Here is a 15,431-nt window from a genome sequence, read left to right on the forward strand (position 1 = left end):
CCTTCAACCTGTCTGCAGGGTGCGGCAATACTGTTGACTATTATTCTAGAACCATAAATACTTTTGTTACCGCCATGTGGATGGCAGCTGCATCTATAAACGACTGAGATGTGGATTCCTGGGGGGCAGGGGCTGGCACCCTCCCTCAGATGGGAGGTGGTCATCCCAAGTGAGTCCTGGCACCGTGTCTGATACAGAACCTCTGAGCCTGCACTTCGCTTTTGGTCCAGTTACCCCCCGTTCTGAAGAGCATCTGCTCAAGCCTTCTTGTGTGCTGCCTCTCAAGTCCATACAGCAATTTGTTGCTTGGACTGCATACTACTTAGGAGACATTTTTAGACATTTTTAGACTTATTTTATGTGGATGAGTGTTTTGTCTGCACACATAGTATGTACACCGTGTGCATGTAGTGCCCATGGAGACCAATAAGGTGTCAGATACCCTGGAACTAGATAGACAGTATGAGCCACCATATGAGTACTGGAAACCTGGATCCTCTGGAAAAATAGCCAGTGCACTTAACCACTGAGCCATCTCTCCAGCCCCTTAAGGAGGCCGTTCTAAGGCGAGTGAGCTTCAAGTAGAAGGGTGTAAGGTATATCAGTCTATAGTATGAGGCAGAGGCTGCATGCCAAAGGTCACTGTCCCTCAGTTCTAACCTGGGAGTATAAGTGTGCAAGAATTGGTAGGACCTGGATAAACTGGACAGTAGGGAGAATTGTTCCGAATAGATATGAGCACACGCTGTGAAGTTGTCAGACAAGATAGATAATTAGATTGGATCAGAAAGACCACAAGCTGACCTGAGTTGCGTCTAGTGGCTGGTTTTGTAACCAGGAAGTGACAGGAAAGGTGAAGTGTGGTGGCCATGTTTGGTACATAACGTCACAGTCTCAGCAGGTGTTTGGCTTCGGTTACTGGCTGGGGCTCATCCACTTGGCTACAAGGGACAACTCATGTTATGTTGCATCTGGTGGATCACTAAGCCAGGTCAACGCTACTATACGCACAGGTCCCGTCGGATCAAATTCTCTGTTTAAGTATTCTGTGGCAAAGGTGTTACAGCTGGGCTTGTCCTGTCACAGCCTTCAGTGTCTGCACACAGGTGGAAACTTGGTGGATGGGGTTGGAGATATGCTCGGTGGTTAAGGGTACTTACTGCTCTTGCAGAGGATCAGAGTTCGGTTCCCAGGTGGCTTACAACTTCCTACAACTCCAGCTCCAGGAATCCAGTGCCTTCTTTTGGAATCTGCAAGTACTCACACATAGGCACATACATACGTGCATGCACACGTACATAAAAATAAAATATTTTTTTTTTAAAAAATGGAAGCATCAGAGCTAGTCTAGGTATTCAACAGTAAGAGACCAGGCTGGCAAACATATGATGAAACCTTAGGAAATTGTTTCAGTTTCTAAAATGAAAACATCTTAAATGTGAGTTTTCTATAACTAGTTACAATGACCAGGGAAGGAAAGGGACACACATAGCAAATCGTCACTGTCGAAGAAGTACAATTTATGAGTGTCTATTACCAGATAGGGTGGGGCCTGACCTTCATGGCAAAACTTGTGTCCCTGGGCTTCCTGCCACTCACTCCCTCATCTGCTACCCAGACACTGAAGGGCTTGCAGACTTCCAGTCTCTGCATCCTCTGAAGTTTATGCCCCAGGAAAGAAGAGATGAGGCTCTTGGTTGTGATCTACCTGGTGATGAACCAGTCTCCTAGCCAGGCATGTTGGGATGCTGAGCTGAGCTGAGCCTGGATCTATAGCCCCACAGTGATGATCAAGGGAGAAAATCAGCAACAGCAGATGCATGGGGAGAGGTGGTCATACATGTAGCATGGAGAGAGGTGGTTGGTCATACATGTAAAGCACCAAGGGAGCCTGGCACGCCTCTTTACCAGGAAAGGGGTTCTGCTGTGGGAGCCAAGCACCTTTTAGTTGAGATTTTGAAAAGTAGATATGGGGGGGGGGTAACTGCTTGTAATCCTGGCACTCAGGAAACTGAGGCAGGGGGCCAGCCTGGACTATATGTACATACAAACACACATATGTAAATTATAAAAAACAAAAAAGCACCAGGAACACCCTCCGATTTTCCAGCTTACTCCAGGGAGCTTGGGGACAAACAACTCCAGAAATCACAGGTGAGAAGCTCCGCCCTGTGGCATTGGTCATTTTGGAAATTTTCCAGTTAGCTGTGGCCCCATGGAATGTATTGAGGAGGTGGTTACACGGCTTATAGCTGCCGTCTCATTGTGGAGATGTTAGGAAGAAAACTCCAGAGCATCTGTGTGGTGGGGGACACAACCGTCTAGGGGGAAATGCTGGGATGGAGTGGGGTGTCAATGACAAATGACCACTGGAGAATCTCAGATCATACCCAGATTCAATAGGGAGAGACAGGGAACAGGAAACAAGTGTCCGTACAAACAGTGAAAGCACATCACAGAAACCCACTCTCATGCAGAAGAGACCAAGAAGGTTATTTTCAGTGGACTGGAAAGACGTCAAGAAAACTGGGCAAGACAGGACATAAATTCAGGTTAGAGAAGTGCGTAACTCTCAGCTTAGAAACGAAGTTTTAGAAGTATAGATGTAAGGAACGTGAACATGTGATCCCAACAAATAATACTTTATAAGAAATGGAAAGAGAGACTGAGAAAAATATAAAGAAAATGGGCCAACACCAAAGATGAGCAGTTACCCTAACATAAGGACAGTAGGGGGTCCTTGCAGATGACGGAGACACAAAATCAGAGTACAGAAACATGCCACTTAGGCTGCTTCAAAAGGAAGCTAGGGGCTGCTGAGATGGCTCAGAGGGTAAGAGCGTAACATGTGCCTCCTGCCCAAAAATAATCAAGTAAGTAAATAAATATAAATAATGTAATCTTACATTTAATATATTTACTTTTTTCTATGTGCATGCATGAGTTTCTATGTACCACATATGTACAAAAGCCAGCGAAGCCTGTGGAGACCAGAGAGGGTATTGGATCCCCATGGAATTTGAGTTATAGGCAGTTATGGGCCTCAGTATGGATGCTAAGACTCCAGCCTGGGTCCTCTGCAAAGGTAGTGAGTTCATTTATCTTTTGAGACACAAAAAAGGTTTTAGAAAGGAAACTGTTTATTGGAAGAACATTCATGAAACCAATACCTAGAGCAGCAGCCCCAGAGAGTCCACTAGCAACCTGAGAGAAGTCACAGGGGCCTATGTACCCTGTGCACAGGGAAAAGGAGACAAAAGCATGATCGTGGGTCAGCTGAGAGCAGGATGAGTGGCAAGGGTAAGGTCAAGGGTGTGTGTCTGGTAAAGCCTGCATCCAGTCACAGAGTGGATATCATGCAGGAAGTCAGGTGGTGTCATTCCTACAGCTGCCCCTAAGGACTCCTCAAATCCCAGAAGTGATCAGAGACACCAACCAGGCCATGAGCATGGGACCCAGAGCCCCTCTGTGAGCTAGACCCCACTGAAGGCATAGAAGCCACATGTGACTTGTACCTAGGGCAACCTGCCAGGCTCGATCTGGATAGATCCATTGGGAAATAGGAAGTATTTTGAGGTTCCTCACCAGGGTGTTGGGGGTGCAACTAATGAAAATACGAAGGATCAGCAGGTTAGAATGGCTGTGGGACTGTCCATGCAGTTAGGATGCAACCACACAGTGAGGGTGGGGGGCATATGGGAAGTCAAAGCCACCATCCATTCATGGTTATCACACTCAGGGTGTCACTATCAAAACTACTGAGTCCTGAAACCGTTGTCTGTACAATGTGAGTGCAGGGGATGAGTGATCACATCACCTCCTGATCACTTGAGAACAAAATGCTCAGTGTGAAAGAACAGAGATTCGGCTGAGGGCAGGCGCCAGGCAGAGGATTTGTGGTCCCGCCTTTGAATTTAATGTTGATGTGAACTTGCAAGATGTATGTGCGTGTAATATTACATTGTGTATCTATCTCTCTATCATCTGCATCTATATCTATCATCTATATACATACATACATACATACATACATACATACATACATACATACATACACTATGACTTGTCCCTGAAATATTACCCTCTGTGAAAATGAAAGGCAGTCAGAGCATCTAGAGAGAAGTGAAACAGGCCTGGGCTACACCACACCCCACACCCTGAGCAACTGCGAGGGTCTCAACAAGAGGATTCAAGAGCCTCCTGAAGAGGTGTTCACTGGCCTCAAATGTGAACAGCACTCCAGGTCTCAAAGAGAATGAGACTTGCAAAGAGCCAAAGCCCATCAAGTATGCTTGAACCCACACGCTCCTCAGGAAACAGTTAGTTGGTACCTCAAGGTTGGCAGGGAGCCAGTTTATTAGCTCACAGCTGAGTAATTAGAGGAAAGAATCAATTATTTATTTTTGCTTTGCCACCACAACCAAACAGCAGCTAAAGGAAGGACCCCCAACCTCTAGTGACAACCCCCCCTCCCATTGCACTGTTTGGATCTTGCTGGAAGGCCAGAAGCACCAGCAGGAAAGTGAAACCCATGCATGAGAATGCAGAGGCAGGCCCTGCCCCTCTGAGCCGGGCAGGCTTCTTTGGCTGCCTTGTGTCTGAGAAGGCTTTAGCTTTTCTCACAGTAGCTAACACCCCTGCGGCATCTCAGCCGGCCACAGGCTTCTGAGAGAGTCAAGTGGCTATGACCATTAATCTTGATTATAAACTTGGCTAGTCTAAGAGAGACCTGGGTCACTAAAGCACACCTCTGGGCATGTCTGGGAGGGAGCCCAGAGACAGGTGGCATGATCAGCAGCTAGGAAATAAAGAACCATTCTAAATGTGTATAGCACTGCCCAGTAGTCTTTGGGGGCCAGAGGAGCGAAAGGGAGAGGCAGAAGGTGGCCAGCATCCTCTCCTGGCCACCATGAGGTCATTCACTTTACTCTCCCTCCTATCTCTTCCCAGATATGGTGTTCTTCCTCCCCACACACAGGCCCAGAAGCTGTGGAGCCGAGTGACCATGGACTAAACCCCTGACACTGTGAGCTAAGACCATCCTTCCTCCCCAGCAAGTCTGTCTTTAGCCAGCCTCCCAGAATTCTGAGAGACCTTTTGTGTTGAGCCTTGAGTCTGCCTAGAGCTATTTCTCCAGGGCCTAACTCCTGCCCTGTTTCCATGACTGTCCCTGGATGGTATCCCACTCTGCCACATGCTTTGTTGGAAGCTGGTGGCCCAGCCTGGGGGCACTGTGAGTACTTTGGGAGGGGCAGAGAGGAGAGGTCTTCTGGTGGTTGGCTGGATTTTAGCCAATCTTTCTACACTCGGGGGAGAGGCAGAGTCTTTGGTCCATGACCAAGTCTCGGGCCCGGGCAGGAGTAGCTGAAGGCAGGGGTATCAGGTGGGATACAGCCTTACCCAACCTTGGGCTGTTGGGCTCACACTGTTCTCCATAATCTGCTCTGTGGCACAGGATGTGCCCATTTGGAACGTTTTCACAAGGTCTGAGTATTTATCTGCTGAGAGAACAGAGCCAGGCTCTATGTCCATAGATATTGTGTTGGTTCTGGAGTACCATGTCCTACTCGAGACTCAATGCACCCTTCAAGGTCTAGTCCACGGTAGCTATCCATACGGCCATTCTTCGCTCCTTCCTTTAAACATATAGAGTGTTCTGTTTTGCATATGACTCACAGAGGAAGAGAAGGATTTTCCTCAATTAATTCAGAAACACCATGTGGCTGCTCATGCCTGTAATCTCATGGAAAGATTTCTGTGAGTTTAAGTCTAGCTTGGAATGCAATGTGAGCTCTGGGCCAACCTCAGCTACAGTGTGAGACCCCGTCTCAAAAGACTAAAACCAAACACTGTTTTTTTTTCTTTTTCCATATCTGGGGGTGCTATCAAAACTGGAAAAAGAGTACAGTCCCGTCGAGCTGGGGTGGCGGCTGCCTGTGTGCTCTACTTCCCAGTAATGCTCTGTTCAGCAAAGCAGAATTCCAAACTGCCGGGTGGCTGCCTGCTGCCCTGTGTACACAAGGGATAGTCAGGGACTGGACTTTAGGAGGACAATAGGGCTGCCAGCCCTGGGGCCAGCTGTGCGAGTCAGTGTCACATGCCTGTCCCATGGGGAAGCATCAGCAAACAGGCCTATCTGCTGGCCCCTGAAAATGGCCTCCGCTGGGGGAGGGGGAAGGGCAGCCAGAGAGGCAAATAAATCAGGAACAGTTTGGATCTTAGATGACTGCAAAGACTGCGCATTAAAGGTTTTGTTCCAAGATCATGGCACTAAGTAAGCATAGCGGAGCCTTTAGGAAGTAGACTTGGACTGGGGAGACAGCTCGGTAGATAAATGCTTGCTGTGCAAGCATGAGGACCTTAGATATACTCGGAGGCAGAGTGGCCAGCTTCGCCACTGATCTGCTGGTGGTGGTAAGGAACGTGCAACCCTCGAAGATGGCTCGTTCTAGCACGATTCTCCCCAAAGAATATAAGGAGAAGTGGAAATGAGGGGCATGCAAGGGCCAATCGATATGCAGCACGGAAAGGAGTCACTACAGTTGGCTGCTAGGGAACAGTGGCCTGTGCAGTCTGTCAGTCCCATCACCGCTGAGGGTCCCACTATGGGGAGGAGAGACTTGAAGGCAATCGAGACCTGGGAAGTTCAGCAGAGGGTGACTGGTTCAGGATCCTGGCAGCAAGCAGGTGGCTCCCCAGAGTGTCTGAGACCCACAGAGGCACTGTCTTCCAGAAGCAGGTCTGAAGAATATTCACCCTACTGTGAGCAGGAAGTTGATCAGAACAGTAGCAGCCTGAGAGAGGGATGTTTAACAGAAGCAGACTGCTCCTGCACCAGACAGTGGGATCCATGGGGCTGTGACACCATCCCTGTATCCTGCTGGGGTACTAGTTACTGATCCCCAAGAAGGGCTCAGAAAGCCAGCAAAACCATCAGGCCCATAGTAGGCTGCAGGTCCCTCTGGGGTGCAGAGGGTGGGGTATAGCTCTCAGTGTCACCAAGCAAACTGGCCTTTGGAGATCTGAGAGTCAGGACCAGAAAGAAAAAGTGTTTGGGGATCAGTGTATGTGTGTGCCTGGAGCCTTGGGAAGCAAGGGGAAGGAAAGGGGTGGGTACCCTCCAGATTGAGTGGTCAGAGAGGTGTAAGCTATAGATCTGGGGAAGTCTTTATGTGGAAGCAGCTAATCAGGACCTGCGGGGCTCATGGAGAGATGCAAACTCAAATGCTACCAGGAAGGCAGACAACCATGGAGCTTTGTGAGTGTAACTGCTCATCAGGGAGAACTGGGACTCTGCATGGGTAAAGGCAGAAGGTGAGCTCTGTGGACCACAGGCCAGTTCTTGGGTTTGCCACAGGACAGACAGGGCGTGTGGAAATTTTAGCCATTATACATTATTTGTGATAGTGGAGTGACTATTTAGACAGAGCCCCAAACATTTGGATGAACATGAAGCATGTGGTCACAGTGTTTCCAAAACCTAGGTGTCATCTAGACAACTGGCCTGGCTGGTCAGAGGCTTCCCCATTTGCAAAGGATGCCCTAGAAGGTAAGTGTAGCAGGTTCATTGTGTCAGGAAATGGAATCTGGAAGGAGCCAGCAGAAACTGGCTTCAAAGTTCTTCACAGACAGGGAGCTGCCAGTGCCCCTCCACCATCCATCTAGAAGCTTCTCTTGTCATCCTGCTCAGCTTCTACCTGGAGGGACCGGGAACAGATTTCCTCGAGCAGAGAATATCCGTGGCCTCCTCTTCTGCTACAGTGCTGGGCTGTGTATGCTGCAGACCACCATGCACATCCATGCCATCCACCAAGCAGGGTGACTAATTTTAATTGACAGTTAAAAGGACAATTGGAATGTCAGACAACCTAAGTTTGCAGGCAAGCAATCCTTTAAATGTGAAGGCATCTTTCAGCTGGTATAGGCATGTTTCAACAGGTGCAGGCCTGTTTAAGCTGGTGTAGGCATGTTTCAGCCAGTACAGGTGGTTCCGGGCTCTAACAACCTCAGTCTCGCTTGTCTTTCAGGTCAGCAAAGTTGAGCGGGAGAAGAGCCAGGAGCTAAAGCAGGTACGTGAGCACGAGCAGCGTAAGCACGCCGTCCTGGTCACGGAGCTCAAGACCAAGCTGCACGAGGAGAAGATGAAGGAGCTGCAGGCCGTGCGGGAGGCGCTGTTGCGGCAGCACGAGGCCGAGCTGCTGAGGGTCATCAAGATTAAGGACAATGAGAACCAGCGGCTGCAGGCCTTGCTCAACACCCTGCGGGATGGCGCGCCCGACAAGGTGAAGACCGTGCTCCTGTGCGAGGCAAAGGAGGAGGCCAAGAAGGGGTTTGAGGTGGAGAAGGTCAAGATGCAGCAAGAGATCTCAGAGCTCAAGGGGGCCAAGAAGCAGGTGGAGGAGGCATTGACCATGGTCATCCAGGCCGACAAGATCAAGGCTGCGGAGATCAGGAGTGTCTACCATCTGCACCAGGAAGAAATCACCCGGATCAAGAAGGAGTGTGAGCGTGAGATCCGCAGGCTGGTACGTGGCCGGTGGGCAGGCGGGAGGGGTGGGCAGCAGGGCATTTTCTCACTCACTTACCTCACACCCTCCGTATTAGTTCTGAGGACTCCAGAGCCAGGTACCCACAGGTAGGTAAGACCCCATCTACTCCTCCATCCTGGATCTCCACTTAGAACAGGAAAGCTTCAAGTCAGGAATTCCTGCCTTTCCCCAAGGGGCTGTAGAGGAAACTGTGGAGGTAGCAGGGGGTAGGCCTGGGGCAGTGGCTGGGAGCTCACATTTCAAGCCACAAGCAGGAAGGAGAAAGAGCACTGGGGGCCGTGGAGGTAGAGCCTTAGGAACCTCAAACCTGCCCCCAGTGGCACACCCCCTAATCCTTCACAGGAAGCCACACAGGGGATCAAATATCCAAATGCCAGGGATGTATGAGGTACACATCATTCAAGCTGCCACAAGGATCCAGGTACCCTCGGCACTGAGGTACTCCTCTGTAGGCTGTAGCCATCTTTCTGGTTGTGGTACCAGACAGTCATCCTTCCTCCACTTCCATGGGTTTCTGGTGTCTAGAGACATCCTACAGATCATCACTGCATGGGATTTCAGGAGACGGGACAAAGGATGTGGACATTGTGAGGGAACCACAACTTTACCATGATAAACAGAGATGCTCACCTTATTCCTAACCCGCAAGCCCAGCCCCTTTCCAGAATATTCCTTGCTCTAGTTACCCCTTCCACTCCCTATCTGTTCAGAACCATAGTCATTGCCTTTCACGGCTCCAGGTTATCCTGAGATTCCACGGGCTGTAATGTAACACTGTGTGGCTCTGGGAAAGTGAGGAAGCCACCGTCAGGCTGCTCCATTGGTCCTTTCTTTTGTCTTACTTAGAGTAAGCAGCAGAGGAAGGCAACCTTACTTCCCCCCAAGGCTTGTAACTGAAAACAACTGTGCTCCATGACCCCTTCCCACTCTGTTTTGGGTCCCCAGAGGCAAACAAACCCCTGTGACTCTGCCAGCTGGTATCCCTGAACTTTATCCCGGAATGTCCCAGCATGCTTGGCCTGTGTCTTCACCTCAGTTTACGTGGTCTTCTCTCTCCTGCACGAAATGCCTCCCTCTCAAAGTGCTGTACCTTTCTTGCTCCTAGACTGCTTCACCATAGTGGACTGGGTACATCTCAGCAGGAAACATCCTCTGAGAAGCCCCTGAGGAAAGTTGGAGGAAGCTGAGGAGAAGGGTCCTAGGTGTGATAGGTAATCACTAGCTCTGACCACTGGGGCTCCAGACCCAAAAGAAAGGGCAGCATTGCAGCCCAGGAGAGCATCAGGGGCAGGACCCAGCCAGTTACTGTCAACTCCCTACTAACAGAGAGCGGGGAGCACATGTCCAAACCACTCACCCCCCACTGACACAGACCAGAGGCCAACATGGGGATCCGGTGGGAACATTGCAGAAGTCAGGGTGCCCCCTGTAGGGTAGGAATGTGTCCCCCCTTCATACATGCTAGGCAAGCATACTACTGAGCCACATTCCCAGCCCTCCATCTTTTGGGTTACAGAGTCTGATGGGGGGTTGGGGGGGGTCAAGGGGCAGAGCAAGCACCCGGTGTACAGCTCTGTCTTGGGTAAGGGGAGGGTACGGTTCCATCCCTGCTGCTGAGAGTTACACGCCTGTGCTCCACACAGTCACGCAGGCTCCATCCCGATTGGATCACGTAGCTCACACACCTGCATGTATCCTTTTGAGTTGTTTTGTTTGCTTAGTTTTCTAAGCGTCGGTGTCATTAATGCACCACACACGCGACGCCCAGCAGAACCGGAAACCTCTGGACATGTCAAAAATGGAGTTTCAGCCATTTGCCTTTGAGGTACATCCTTTACGCACCGTATCTCCTCCTGTCTCTTTACCCAGCTAAACAGGACATGGCCCAGTAATTCTGGACCTTTCTTCACCGTTCGAGTACCTTTCTCTCTCCTCCACCCTGTTCCCCACCAGCCCTACCTTCTCCTAGAGCTCAGGACACCTCTGAAATGTCACTGCGCTGTGTGGATAACACAGACACTTCCTCCTCTCCCACAGGCCGGCAGGAGCTCTCTCTAATTGTCCTCCAGCAGGGGAAACCTGCTGTGAGTGTCCAAATCCCCCTTCCATGTCTCATCTTCCTTCCCAGATCTGCTCATCAGAAGTTGGCCCTTTCCATTCACACTGAATTTATTAATTTCCTCCCAACCTTAGATTTTCTAGGAAACGCCCTCAACTTCCCTGTTCGTTTTTGTCATTCTGTCAAAGAAACCCACCCTCTGAAGTAAACCCTTTGGCTCCCTCCCTTATCGCAGCTCTTCTCTGAGAACATTCTACATTCAAAGGTTCCGCTTCTTCATGGTCTGTGGGAGCGCAGACCTTCCTTCCACTCCTGTCTTTACTGTTGAGCAATTCTCTTAGGCTCTCCCTGACAGCCCACACACGGCGTGTGTGTGTGTGTGTGTGTGTGTGTGTGTGTGTGTGTGTGTGTGTGTGTGTGTGTCTGTCTGTCTGTCTGTCTGTGTGTGTGTGTGTGTCTGTGTGTGTGTGTGTGTCGAGCACATGCACACGTGCACAACGTCTGATACCTGCAGATCCAAAGTGAACTTTCAAAAATTACCTGAGTCGAGGTGAGCCATTTTCTTCTTTTCTTTCCAAAGAAGAATTCCAGTCTCTTTAGTTGGAGAAAGAGAAACCAAAGGCATCAGGAAGGAAAGGAAGAACTAAACCTTTCATTGATTGTAGGTAAAAACGACTTTGTATGTAAAGTATCCTAATAAATACACAAAAATAGAGCTGAAGGTGGACTTGGCGCTGGAGCCTTGCTTCACGTGCTCTAAGTCCTGGGTTTAGTTTTATCCCCAGAGCACACTAAACTCAGGAGGAGAGAGGTAAGATCCTACACAGCCACAGAGATGGCTCTCGACTGCACATCAGACACAGGGAATGCCAGCAGTATTCGCCAAGACAACCATTCTCTTCACAGAGCCATGAAATATCCAAGATACATACAAGATGTCCTTCTCTACGAGACCACACAGGCCCTGGAATTCAAAAAAAAAAAAAAAAAGACAATTAAGAAGTGTTTTTGCCCGTTTCAAAGTCTCTCAGGGTTCCCCTATAGAATCCATAATCCGTCCGGGTTACCTGTCATTGAAGACATGCACACCCTATTGACGGGCAGGTACTTCCCTCTTGAGACCAGGCTCAACAGTTCAAGAGCGGTTTCTTCACATTGGATCCCATCCAATACTGAAGGCCTGAGGCTCCCTTTCTATCTGCTGCATTGCTAAACACTGCCACCAGGTGTCACTCTTGGAGACTGTTCATATGTTCATGCTGGACAGGAACCTTCTTCTGGCCCTTGACCTCAACTGCCCACCCATAGCCATTAGAGGTGCAGCTCACCTCTTCCCTACTCCCGAATCCACCCCCAGCTTGCTTCCAGAGACCAGCCCTGGATAAATTGTGTTGTGCAGATGACATAATTAAAAACCCAAAGAACGGGCTGGACCCTGTGCCAAGGAGTTGCTAGAGCAAGTCAGTGTCACCCTAGGCCAAACTACTGTTAACTTGAGTCCAGAAGCTAGGCTCAAGGCTCTGGGTGCAGGACCATGTCTTCTTGTGGCACTGCCCAGTGGGGACCTCCTTATTGAAGAAGGCCTCAGGACTGCCTCTATCATCCCACTTGGTCTGTAGTCCAAAAGAGAACACTCAGCTGTCTGAAACCCAACTGTGAATTCGGCCTGACTCTATAGACTCCATGGTACAGATGTATCTGAGGCGAGTGTCAGGCTTAAAAACAAGTCGCTGTGAACTGGGAAGGTCTCGATAGCAGGGCAGAGGCCTGTAGCACTGGGGAGAGAGGGCAAGAGCTTGGCAGGGGCAAAGAGCCTAAGGCATTTCTGAGGATGCCAGAGATAGAAGCTTTCTGGAGCAGAAGCTAAAGCAGGGCAGACCAAAGAGTGGGGAGGGGAGTTGCTCACAGGCAGTCTAACCCGGGGACTGGGGACAGGACTGAGAGGGTTCTAGATCAGAGAAATGGCAGAGTCACTGGGTCCCAGGGCAGGACCAGTCTGTCTGGGTGTACAGAGGTTTGCTGGGCCTTTGACCTAGAGATGAGGCAATGGCCTCCCTGGGCCCAGCAGGGCAGAGAATGCTCCCTCCTAAACTCATTCCCAAGCAAGGCAAGATAATCTGGGATTCTCAGGACCTTTCCCATGGAGAAAGCTTGGCTGCAGTTACACTTGGAAACATTTCTCAGTCTATGTCCTTTACACCGCTTGGCAGAAACTGTCATTTCTTCACCAGGCACACTGGCTGGCATGGAGCCTTAGACCAGTGTGGTATGGATAAAGGCCAAGAACTCCAGGTCAGCAGTGATGGTAGTAAAAGATCCATGAACCTTGGGAACTCCTTACAGACCGATGTGGGATGCCTGGGAATCCTGCTGAAGTCCAGGCCCTGGGGATAGAACACGTGGACCAGGATCCTCTGCTCAGATGTTCTGGGAGAGCTGCGCTGGAGAAGGGAATTGAGAAGTCTCTGGGTTCATCTCAGAGTCCCCAAAACAGACCCTGTAATCTGAAGTTCTCTCTCTGCCCTGGCCAGTGGCATTGTTTGACTGTAATTCAAGTCTGTTCACATGGTGCATATAGGAGGTGCACAGCTGATAGTTAGATTCTGGTCTGGGGCCAGGCTGAGCCATACCAGCCAGCAGAGCCAGAGTCCTAAATGGTGGTGGACTAGGATGTGGCCTGGTAGAACTCAGGAACCTCAGAGAGAGGCTGGTAGAAAGAAGTCAGAAAAGGAATCATGGCCAAGATGCCACCAGTGAACACCTGAAGCACATCTGTCCTGAGCGGGGCAGGGCTTGGGACAGCAAGGGCTTTGAGACTCCTATACGGGTTCTAAAGTAAGGAGGGATGACTACCACCCCACATTCCCGTCTCCTCACTTTGTCACCGTGTGGGGAGGGAGGAGTCACGGCTGTCTGTCCACTCCTGGCCTGTGTGGGGGTTCAAGTCAGATCCTCTCTGGTAATAGGTGGGTCCTGTACAGCTCTCTTGGCTGCTTCTGCGTACATCCTACTCAGCCTCTCTGGGCAGGTGGATCCCTGGTGGCTTTTGTGGGTCAAATTTTCAGTAATGTCATAGTGAAGTGGGACGAGTGGGGAATCTCATGCTCAAAGTTTCTGGAACATTCTTCATAGGTTCACTGTGGTCTCAGATAGGGATGACAGGGGCAACTATTACCTCCCCACCCCTGCCTTTCTCAGAGTAGCCAGCCCTGAGGGCAGGGCTCTGCTAATAAGCACTGGAGTGTTTGTGCTGGTTGCCATTGAGTCTGGGAGAGCTCTGCTGAACAAGCACGGAGCAGTTGCACACGGAGTGCATTTTCTAAAATACAACCTCAGGCTGTTATTAAAAACTCTATAAAATAGAGGAATTACAGACAAAAAGCAATTTCCTCTCCCTCATAAAAGTCTGTGGTTTACAGTTTTAGCTCCTTCTGCCCAGCCATCAGAGCTGTTAGCTAATGTGCTGTGCTAATATGCAGCTCTAATGAAAACCCTATAAAGAAAGCTGTAAAATTGAGACCAATCCCCAAAGCACCCGGTGCCTGGTGGAGAGCTCTGCCTAGCCTTGAATTTCCATGATTTTGTTTCAGCAAGGACATGGGTCTCAGGCATTGAGGCACTCTCCTCAGATGGAGAAAGACGGAGTCACTAGTTCTCTTAGAAAACAGTGCCAGGGGCTGGGGATTTAGCTCAGTGGTAGAGCGCTTACCTAGGAAGCGCAAGGCCCTGGGTTCGGTCCCCAGCTCCGAAAAAAAGAACCAAAAAAAAAAAAAAAAAAGAAAAGAAAACAGTGCCACTGTCTGGAAAGATGGCTTAGTGGTTAAGAGCACTGGGTGCTCTTGCAGAGGCCCTGGGATCAATTCCCAACACCCACATGATGGTTCCCAGCCATCCCTAACATACCACTTCCAGAAGGATCTGTGCTCAGGCACACATGCAGGCCAAACACACATAATATAAAACAAAACAATGCCACCAACGGCAACAGCAGCTTTCCCAAGTCCCTGCTCTCTGACAATGCTTTGGGGTTTTGCCAAAAGTCCATGAATTCCAACTTAAGCCACCACAGCTCAGTTTCTAACCTCACAGCTGATTTGTCTAACTTCTGGGAAACACATTCCCAGCAAGGCAAGATATGATCCCAGGGGCCACAGATGTCCTCTGAAGGTGCCTTTTTGGAGCATGCTTAGGCAAACTAAGAGCCCTTAAAAGCCTCAGTCCACAGATAGACTAGATCCAGGCATAGCTGGGGTTGAAGGCTTGTCATGTGTCCTTGTTCTTTCCATCCATCTTGTTTAAACTGAGAGATAACTGTTATGCAGGAAGGCCACAAATCCAGAGGACGGTGCAGTTGACTGCAGCTTGGGTCTGAGTGTAGCCACCATTTACTTAAGTGACCAAGCACCTGCAAACACTTCCCAGAGACGCCTTCCCACATACTCTTGCTGGTCTCAGCTTCCTGGGAACCACACCAGCTCCCTGGAGATCTGGCACTGTGTTGTCCATTTTTTTGCAGAAGGAGTTCAAGTTGTCTTGGGTTTGTTGCAAATATCCCCATCATGTCCTTGAGTGGTGTCATGTACTGGCTTCTCCTGCCATCTGTGTGGCCAAAGGGAGTGATGGGCCATAGGAAACCCAGTACCAATCAGAGCACTCAGTTGACCAAGGTGGGTGAACCCACTTTCTACCCTCCCTCTAGAGAGCAGGACCCCATTTTGGCTACATTGAGGTCACAGCCAGCACTGCAGTGGGATCATGTAGAGAGAACAGTCTCCCTATCCTTGTAGCCATGGATACACTACCTTTCATAAAGCTCCTGTTCA

The 15,431-nt window shown here is 49.8% G+C and overlaps 1 protein-coding gene across 51 annotated transcripts in view; it reads left to right on the plus strand.

Annotated features, from left to right (window-relative positions):
• Positions 1-15,431, plus strand: part of Jakmip3 (janus kinase and microtubule interacting protein 3) — a 127,951-nt gene that overhangs the window by 67,045 nt on the left and 45,475 nt on the right. For all 51 annotated transcript variants that reach the window (XM_063269557.1, XM_063269577.1, XM_063269554.1 and 48 more), the window contains one exon: positions 8,028-8,525. In XM_063269557.1, coding sequence (XP_063125627.1) covers positions 8,028-8,525 — 498 coding nt within the window. The remainder of the gene's footprint in view (positions 1-8,027; positions 8,526-15,431) is intronic.

Source organism: Rattus norvegicus, chromosome 1, assembly GCF_036323735.1.
Source record: "Rattus norvegicus strain BN/NHsdMcwi chromosome 1, GRCr8, whole genome shotgun sequence".
Classification (NCBI taxonomy): Eukaryota; Metazoa; Chordata; class Mammalia; order Rodentia; family Muridae; genus Rattus; species Rattus norvegicus.